Below are 10,306 nucleotides of genomic sequence, written 5' to 3'. Positions count from 1 at the left end.
AGCACTGACAATTCCTTTTAAAAATAGCCCCTATATATTTCTCATAGAACCTACAATTTTTTTGATTACACTTAACTGATGACACAAACTATATCTTATTGCATTTGAATCCCCAGTGCCTAGCACTGTACTTGGTGTATAAAGTGGCCATATGACTAGGTTTGTACCTGTTGACCTGGCTTAATTATTAACTGCACTCTCTTTTATTCGCAGAAGGGTCTTGTTTGGCAGATAAGCAATATATGGCCACCCTCTACATGGTATATGCCTGGTAAATATTTGAATGGATGAAGGAGCCTTCGTTTTCAGCTCTGGCATCTGAGCACTTACTACTATACAATAAATATAGGAAGAATTAAAAAAAAATTTTAAGTTAGTTTCTTATGATGTCTTTTTCCTTAGCTTGACTACCGCTGATTTAACTTTGATTTAATTTACCTTGGGCAACACGGCGCTCAATTGCCTTCTGGACTCACAGCATGGTTTCAGACTTTGCTGTAACTTGTCTCATTTTGTAATCATCAGCCACATTTCCTGATGCCAGTCTTTCCAAAGGTCAATAAATTAATAAAAACCAGATAGCCCGCAGTGGAGGCTGATATGCAAAAACAAAAGGTGTCATAATCACCACCTAACTGTAGAAATACTGCCCTCACATCCACTTCGTCACAGCGGGCGCCAAGCATCTGTTTTGCCCAAGACAAAAATGGCCTCCGTCAGAGTCAATTCCCTTTCCTTTGCGGACCAATCGAAACCTAGCATTCAGGGCACCCAGTGTCCTCACTTCCGTCTCAGCTGCTAGGATCCCTAATTCTCTTAGCGAGTCCGGACCGGCCGCCTTCAACTCCGAAGGGCTTCGGCGGCTGGGGCGGCCAGGCACTCAGGCGGCGGGCGGGATGAGCGCGGCGCGTGGCGGAGCGGTGCGGACGCTGCGGGTGCCCGGCCGCCACGGCTATGCAGCCGAGTTTTCCCCGTACTTGCCGGGCCGCCTGGCCTGCGCCACCGCGCAGCACTACGGCATCGCGGGTGAGGCCGGGCCGCGCTGAGCCGCCGGGGCGGGGGCGGGTTCCAGCTGAGCTCCAGCTCCCTCTAATGGTCCAAAAGCACTTCCGACAGTAGACGGCGCCAGAAAAGAACACCAGGGGAAGCAGAGGAACGCCTGGCTCCCTGACCGCCTTTGTCCAGTATGGGGAGTTGGTTTAGAGTCGAGTCCATCATCTTTTCCAGTTACAGTGCGGAAGTAGCGTCTGGAAGATGCCTAGTGCCCCTAGTTCTTATGCCTTAGAGCGCACCGACACCATTGCCCCTAGTGACACACACCCCTCCAGGTACACGTGGCCCTGCGGAGAGCGGGCTGAACCTGTGGGGCCCCTTCTACCGGTCCGACGGGACCAACAGTTCTTGGAAGACGGTCTGCAGGGTCACCCCAGTACCCACTAATTGGACCACATTCCCCACAGGCTGCATTCCGGCTGTGCGTCTTAAGGATGCTCCTGAGCAGACGCCAGGAGTTTCCCCAGAAGTGCCAACACGAAATTGGTCACGTTATTTTCTCGCTTTTTCTTGTCTCCGGAGGAATACAAACATTTGCAGGCAGTTAAGAGGTTCAGGTTAATGGTCTCTGGTCCTGGACTAGGTTGAAAGGCGGGGTTCTGTTCTTGATTTACGGGCTTTCTTTTAATTCATCTCGTAGCTGTTGTATACGCACTGAAGGTCTATGAAAAAATTCATTGCATAATGTCAGCTCTCGACAGTATTTTTTGTTGGGTCCTACAGTGATTTAGTGATTTCTAAAACTGAGAGGGAGAGAAATATTTGCCTTAATATTTTCACCATTAGCTTTTAGTGGTTGCAAATTCAGGTTTACAATACTTGCCTACCGTTTAGGTTGAAGACTCGTGAGTTTGTAATGATATTTTAAATTAGATCCTTAAAAAAAAACGCCTTAAGAGGAATTGATACGTTTTTATTAAGTCAGTCATGTTTAATAGTTTTCTTTCCTTCAACCCAATAACAAATATAACTTTTAAAATATGATGATCCTTTAGTAAAATAATTCCTCTTTGGTAGATAATGATATGTTGTGTTCAGCATTTTACCAAGTACGTGGTGAGTTCCACTAGGCATTTTGTTTTAAAATTCCATGCTGAATTTATTTTTTAAAGTATGGAACCAGTACTCTTTATTTTATTTTATTTTTTTAAAAAATTATTTATTTATTTTTGGCTGTGTTGGGTCTTCGTTGCTGTGCGCGGGCTTTCTTTAGTTGCACCGAGAGGGGGCTACTCTTTGTTGCGGTGCACAGGCTTCTCATTGCGGTGGCTTCTCTTGTGGAGCGTGGGCTCTAGGTGCACGGGCTCGGTTGTTGTGGCTTGTCGGCTCTAGAGCGCAGGCTCAGTAGTTCCGTGGCATGTGGGATCTTCCTGGACCAGGGATTGAACCAATGTCCCCTGCATTGGCAGGGAGATTCTTAACCAGTGTGCCACCAGGGAAGTCCCAGAATGTATTGTAGATGTATTGTGAAGGCAGTGTGATGTAGAAGGTACACAATCCCTGGGGTCTGTTAGCCTGAGGTTTCTCACCTGTAAATAGGGATGATAACACCTGTTTGGGAGGTTTGTGTGCCTGGCCACAGCGTATGCACTTAAATATCTCTCCCCTGTTAGAGCTGTGTCTGGATTCCAAGCATAGGTGAGATGGTAAGCTTAATATTTAATTAAACGCAATGTAGAGAGAGAGACAGAAATGGAGAGCACGGTCCTGATCATTTTGTATACATGGCCTCAAGTAACTTGAAATTTGTGACTGTAAAATTAGGTACTCAGTACTTGATACCTCTTTGCCTTGACATGGTCCCCCAGCAGGTTCAACAGCATGACCTCAGCATTTTTCTCCTTAGGCTGTGGAACCCTGCTAATACTGGATCAAAATGAATCTGGGCTTAGGCTTTTTAGAAGGTAAGATGACTCTAACTATTAAACTTGTGTGTTCTCTGTTACTTTTAAGACCTTAATAGAATTAGTTTTGAATCTTTGCGATCCACAAGATGTTTTAATTTGTAGTATAAAAGCACCTTCAGGATTTGCATAGTATAGAGCTTATTTTTGCCGTGAACTTGTGATGAGGTCACTTTTCTTCTACAGTTCTTGTCTCTTAGTATTCACTTATACATTGTAAAACTTAAACATAAAAAAATGTAAGCTAGTTGGTATGCTGTTTGACATTCCTATCTTTGCTTTCTTCTTAATGTACTTTAGCTTTACTCATTCAGGAACTAATTATCCATTTTGTGGATTATCGCTTCTTTCCCTTTCTTCTTCCCATGCCTGTCTTGTCTGTGTGACTGTTAGACTCATTAACGTCTCCATCAGAGTTAGTCAAGGGTAGAGAAAGGAAAGGAAATTTCATCAGAAAATAACTACCTGCTGATAGCTCAGGTGAAAGATTTATGGGAAACACTGAAATTATTGATCTAAATTAGTACTTTCAAGTGCTTGTTCTTCCCTCCTATGAAACACAGAAAGCAGTGAGCACCCAGGTGTGGCAGCATGTCCTCATGTAAATGGCGCCATATTTCTAGTTGGGAGCCCTGATTTTAACCTAGCTGTGCAGTTTTCTGGCTGTATGACTGGGCTGTTCTTTTAAGCTCTCTGAAGTTGTTTCTGAATCTGGCAAGTGCCTGCTCTACGAATCTCCCATATTTGTGAAGACCATGTGAGATAAATGTGTGTTAAAATAGGAGATAAACTAAAAAAAAAAAAAAAAGCAATGATTGTTATTTTATGTTCAGCTGCCTATGTAACTAGATTTTTTTGTTTTAATTTTCCTGGTGTAGCTTTGACTGGAACGATGGTTTGTTTGACGTGACCTGGAGTGAGAACAATGAGCATATCTTGGTCACCTGTAGTGGTGATGGCTCGTTACAGCTCTGGGACACCACCAGAGCCACAGGGCCACTGCAGGTCTACAAGGAACACTCTCAGGAGGTAGGAAGGGAATCTTTCTGGGCTGATTGTTTTTCTCTGGTTGAAATCCATTTGGGGGTGGAAACATGGGGGGATGTCTTCAGGGGACAAGAAGTTTAAGCTTTAGTGTTTCTTGTACATGTTAGATGTCACTTGTTATTTGATTATTCAAACATAAAGTACCCTTTAGCCTAAGGAGCTGGGAAAGGAGAAAAGGTCAGGCTTCTCATTAGTCAGTAAAAATCCCTCCGGTAGGAAGTATACCGTGGCACCGGTTCCTGCAGAGGCGCATTGCTTTCTTTACGCTGTAAGGAAGGATATGCCTCCATACTCTGCCTTAAGATAGAGGTAGGTGGACTTTTCACAGAGGCATCATAAGGTTGCCTTTAGGACTTCACTATGATTCCTAAGGATTTTCAGAATATATGGAAGCAAGAGCTTGAAATACTGACTATAAGGCAGAGCTTACCAAAGAAGTTTAAAAACTAAATCTCTTACATGTGCTAGATATTGTGTGTGTGTATGGGTAGCATAGGGAATAGTTTGGCCTTCAGTCGTATTAAAATACATATATACTTTTCATGAACATGATGGTAAAGACATTCTCTTTTGGTATTTTACCTTAAATGTTTTAAGAATTTTCTCAAGGTAGCAATAGATGCTTCAAATGAAAACTTGCAAATTTACTTTCAAATTTGTGCCTGGCTCATGGAAAGACCTCAGTAAATGCTTATTAGGTACAAGAATGTTAGTATTTTGTAATAATAGACTGGTTATATGAGGATTCTAGACATCATTTTATAGTTCTAGCTATTAAAAATGAATATCTCTAAGATCTGACTGAAAATAATAGAAAATTTTAGTTCCTCCATTTTATTGTAAAGGAGGCTCTTTGAATAAATGTAGTTATAAATGAACCACTGAATACCAAGACAGTGGTATTGTTGTAAAGTTGGTAAAGTTGTCTTTACCAAGACAACTTTGGTAAAGGAGGAACTTTAGTTTCAGCATGTTCAATGCAAAAATCCCCACAAAGCAGCATGTCCAAAATTCAGACATTTTCGTGGTACCTTCATGATTTTTGCCATTTTCTTATACCACTTAGATTATGATTAACTTAATGTTTTTCTTTCTTTTTTAAAAATATTTTTCCTCTCAAAAGTTTTCTTTCTTTTCCTTAAATCTTTGGGCCTTGTATTGCTTATCTATATAAATTCTAGGGCTGTAGCTAACAAATCATAAAATAATATATCCAGTTTTATTAAATGGTAGATACTGATTTAATGTTTTTCTTTAAATGAACTTTACATAGTTATTTCACTTATTCTAAAACAGCACATATTCATGAAACCATGGAATTGATAGCTTAGTATGTACATTTATTTCATGTATGGGAAAATAAATATATAACGAATAAAATAAAATGTATGTACCAGTTAAAATCATCTCTCGTACAACCAATGGTGTTTGTACTGCTACTACTCTGGAAAATACTGTTCGAGAATGTTTCGTGTGATGGTCACGCAGTCTTTACTTCACCTCAGTGAAAGTGAATTTCACTATCTCATGTGATAACTTATTTGACTTTTTGATTGCTCTATTGGCTAGATAATTGCTCTCTTAGGCCTAAATCTGCCTTCAATATCAACGAACCGTTGCTTCAAATTCCTTTCTCTGACATGGTGAGACCAAGTCCAGTCCCTCTTTTCCAGGAGAATCCTTGAAAATAGCTGTCATGCCCCCTGTAAGTCTTCCCTCTTCCAGACTGTACATTTGTAATTCCTTCGACCTGTCCTCAGGTTACACGGTCTCTATATCTTTCTCTGTCCTGGTAAACTCCTTTGGGTAATCTCTTGTTTTACAGTGTTGCTTTTAATGTTGTAAACCTAATTTATTCCAGAAATGTGTTTATTAGTGCTGAGCTTTATATGACTTCGCCACCATGATCTTGAGCCTCTATTTCTAATAATATTACCTAACATGGCTGTGCATTTTCCTCAGCCATGTTGTAGTGCTGGGTTACTTTCAGTCCACTTGTAAAGATCCTTGTACTATTGTTAAACCAGTGGTTTACATCATTCTATAATTATGTAACTGGTTTTTTGAACTGAAGACTTATTTTATTGTTTTTTCAGACTGTTTTTCTAGGTTGTTCTTCCTCATTTTCTTTTCAAGTGCAGTTTTTGATAAGCATTTTGTATCAGTTAGATGCCTTGGCTGTTACCATAAGAGAAAACCAAACTAAAAGTGCTTTCAACGATCTGAGTTTTTTTATTTCACATAACCAAGGATATGGAGCTGGGAATGGGTCCAGGTTTGTTTAATTTAGGCTTGGCAATGTCATCAGATACCCGGGTTTCTCCTGCCTTTCCGCTCTGCTCTCCTTGGTGGGTTTCTTTCTTCTAACGCTCCATAGAATTCCAGTTATCATCTCATCACATGCCCAGTCGTAACTCTGTCACTTGTGAGGGAAACAAGTCACCACTCGTACTTTCATCTAAGTAAGATTCACCCCTGGGATGAGGAAAGGACAGAGTTTTCCTGAAGGGCAAAACTGGGGTTCTGTGAGCAAGGAGAAAGGGAGATTGGTGGTTGGGGAGTCCCCATCACTGTGTGCCACAATGTTACTTCTTGTCTTTCTCATGATTGTTAGTAAAAGTCAAACCACACCAAGCCGGATGATGAGTAGAGAACTGTAGGACCCTCCAAAAGGTTGTCCTCCATGAGATTGTTAAAGAATTTCTGGTGATCAATCGAAAGCTCAGTATTATAATACCAAATATTTGGCATTTTTCATTAAAGAGAAATACAGCATTTATTTAAAGTTTGTCTCTTATACCAAATATACAGAAACACTTAAAAGGATTGATTTAAGGTCAAATAGAGTTTTGAGGAGCTAATAAATATTTGTTGAATATTCAACAAATGTTGGATAAAGTCCAAGTCAGTTTTCAGGTAGTCAGACAAGTACTTACTGAAGCAAAAAGGAAAATTCCAAGACCTAGATATATTTTAGGCCTTAAGGAATAAAGGTCCTGGTGAAATGAAAGAAAGAAAAACATGGAAAGTTTCCCTTTGCATGGCTTCTAAACTTAGCATCAAAGCAGGAATCAGATTCTTCTCTGTATTATTTAACTGCAGAGGCCATTATGTCTTTTGAGCCCCATAAAATGCCTTCAGCTTAGCCTGCTGCTGAATATATGATAAGAATGGAAGAATAAGAAAATTTTAAAAAGTTCAGCAAGAAGGAGAAAAAAGAGTAATTGAGAATTTTGTTTCTGACTTCATGGCTTATAGCACTGTGCTGTTGAGAGTGAGTTAAAAGTGACTTTAAAGATGATAGACTCAGTTTAATATTCATTTCAGCATCTAATTCTCAGTGTTATTACAGTTTTTAAAAATAGTTAAAATTTGTCTTCATTGTCAAATAGTGAGGCTTATCAGTTTGCTGAAAAATTTTAAAAGATATTTGATCCATTTAAAGTTTTTGATCATGAATTTATGAATAAAGGTAAAGAATCAAGGCATTTATCCTGCTTTTCCTGTATGAATTTCACTGTGGGGTAATCAAATCATTGGTGCAGAAATTTTCTCGTAATAGAATTCTACCTAGTAAATGTAGAAGGGATAATAGAATTAAAAATTCACCATTTAGTAGCCCCTAATGAAATAATGACCCTAGGCAAGGGTTATCTGTGGATGCTAAAACCATTAATTTAAGAGTGATCCATCTTATGAACAATCTTAGGATCACTAAAAGTGGACCAACCAGAAATTACACACCTCCTAATACAATAGAAAGCTAAAAAAAAGATTGAACTGAATCAAATCAAGCCTCTAGATCTAACTTCCAATTTAAGGAAAATAGGAAGGGTAGAGGAAAAAGTTGGACACCACCATGAGGAAACAATTAGCTAAATCCAGAATGTATTTAGAACATTCCATAGGACCAATAACTTGTTTCTTCAACAAGTAAATGTCATTGGTGGGGTAGGGGGACCTGAACCAAGGTGGGAAAGGGAACTTTCCTAGATTAGAAATAACTTAAGAGACATAACAGCTAAGTATAAAATATGGATTTTGTTTGGATCCTATTCAGATAAATGAACTATAAAAGGATGTTTCTGAGACAATCAGGGAAATATGAATATGGACTGAGTATTAGATGATGTTAAGGAACGGTTGTTAATCTAAGATGTGAAAATGGCCTTGTGCTCATGTAAAAGGTGAAGACATTCTTTCTCCTGAAGTATTTGTGAGTGAAATGATCTGATGTTAAAATACTCCAGTAAGTAACGGAACAGATGAAACAGTATGGGTAAAATATTGATAATTATGGAAGGTATGTGATGGATACCTGGGGGTTTATTATGCTATTCTCTCTACTCTTATGTGCATTTTAAAATATCTATAATGAAAAAAAATTTAAGTTTCACATTAAAAGAAATATGTAGCCCTTTCTAATCGCTCAGTAATTAAAAGTCAGTGTCCCTTTCCTTTGTATTAATACAGATAAGTATGAACATTCTGGACACAGTTTTTATTTGATGATTTTTAATTAAATAGACCAACTTAAAAAGGGCAACACTGTACAGTAGATTAAAAATGAGCTCTTTGGGAATTGGATTCAGTAATAAAATTTGTCCTCCTCAAACTGTGGTTCTGATGAAGTTCAGATTTCATAAAGCAGCACAAAATATTCTTCAGTGTTTTTCTTGTTTCTTTGTGTAGTTTCCCAATTAATTTTCTTCACCTCTACCAAGAGTAATTTCATTAAGATAGGCCTTTAGAGGACCCTGCTTTTAAAGCATAGCTGCATATCTCTCTTCTTTTTATATTTCCCGTGTCCACTATTTGAGTGGGAGTGGAGGGGGGAATTGGGAATAGGGAAAAGATGTAAGAGTAGACTAATGTGAGATGTGCTTTTCTAGTCTCCCGCCCTTGTTATTATTTTCTAGTCTTCTTACTTTACATTATTTTTCTTAGTAGTTTTTAAAAAATCACAACCTGAAATTGTGTATTTATACTTACAGCCTATCTTCCCTTGCTAAAGTATAAGACCCATGAAGGCTGGGGCTTTATCTGTCTTGTCTAACACTATACTCTCCCTCCCACATGCCTTGTTCATAGTAAGTGCTTAATAAATACGTATTGAATAGTTATTTGACTTGAGGTTGGGATAATGGAATCTAGTCATCCCTTTTCAGCTGTCTCCCAAACATCTCTCTGGTTGTAAACTTTTTTCAGGGCTTGAGGTTAATGCCCAAACCCTGTTCTTCCTAGACATTTCCACTTGACTGTCAGGCTGTCACCTCAAACTCACTGTGTCTAAAATTACACGTTATCTCCCTTCCTCCAGTCTTCCAGTTTTGTTAATGCCACCGTCACTGACAGTTCTGAGGCACAAAACCTTGGTGTTATCTTGCAATTGTTCACTAGTCCTAATCCCTAGGGTGCTTTATGTCCCCGTTTATGTCTTTGGGGGAGTTTCTGGTCACTATTTTCACCTCTGATTTCTGCTATTGATGTTTTAGCCAGCCCTCAGGGCCCTGCTAGGATACCTCTCTTCTGGGCATCAAGCTGAATTTTCCATCCCACCAGCTTTTGTATTTATGGTCTACAGTTTTCGTTTTTGTGTTTTAAACACAATATCCTGGCTTATACTGTTAGTTTCTTTCCCATGTCCTAGTATATTAAGCACAGTAAAACAAACAAACAAAAAGTATATGTTGATTGAGTCACCTTTATTTCCTTGTTTTTTTATCCCATTTTTAACCTCACCATGTATGTCCTATGCTTGATTTTGTCCTACACCCTGATGCTTGCCACTTTGTTATGAGTCACATAGAAGAGCTGGCAGCAGCCCTGGTATCAGCATAGTTTTCTTTTTTTTTTTTTTTTTTTTTGCAGTATGCAGACCTCTCACTCTTGTGGCATCTCCCATTGAAGAGCACAGGCTCCAGACGTGCAGGCTCAGCGGCCATGGTTCAAGGGCCCAGCCGCTCCACAGCATGTGGGATCTTCCTGGACCGGGACACAAACCCGTGTTGCCTGCATCGGCAGGCAGACTCTCAATCACTGCACCACCAGGGAAGCCCTAAAATAATTTTCTTAAATAATTTACGCCCCCCTGGTATAAGCATATTTTTTTTTTTTTTTTTTTTTTTTTTTTTGCGGTACGCGGGCCTCTCACTGCTGTGCCCTCTCCCGCTGCGGAGCACAGGCTCCGGACGCGCAGGCCCAGCGGCCATGGCTCACGGGCGCAGCCGCTCCGCGGCATGCGGGATCTTCCCGGACCGGGGCACGAACCCGCGTCCCCCGCATCGGCAGGCGGACTCCCA

The 10,306-nt window shown here is 39.9% G+C and overlaps 1 protein-coding gene across 1 annotated transcript in view; it reads left to right on the top strand.

The window, feature by feature from the left end:
- Positions 1 to 835: 835 nt before the first annotated feature.
- Positions 836 to 10,306, top strand: part of PEX7 (peroxisomal biogenesis factor 7) — an 85,534-nt gene continuing 76,063 nt past the window's right edge. Inside the window, exons 1-3 of the mRNA XM_007452047.1 lie at positions 836 to 1,026; positions 2,900 to 2,957; positions 3,836 to 3,986. Coding sequence (XP_007452109.1) covers positions 897 to 1,026; positions 2,900 to 2,957; positions 3,836 to 3,986 — 339 coding nt within the window. The 5' untranslated portion in view covers positions 836 to 896. The remainder of the gene's footprint in view (positions 1,027 to 2,899; positions 2,958 to 3,835; positions 3,987 to 10,306) is intronic.

Source organism: Lipotes vexillifer, unplaced genomic scaffold (assembly GCF_000442215.2).
Source record: "Lipotes vexillifer unplaced genomic scaffold, Lipotes_vexillifer_v1.1 scaffold16, whole genome shotgun sequence".
Lineage (NCBI taxonomy): Eukaryota > Metazoa > Chordata > Mammalia > Artiodactyla > Lipotidae > Lipotes > Lipotes vexillifer.
This window is presented reverse-complemented; position numbering and strand designations above follow the sequence as displayed.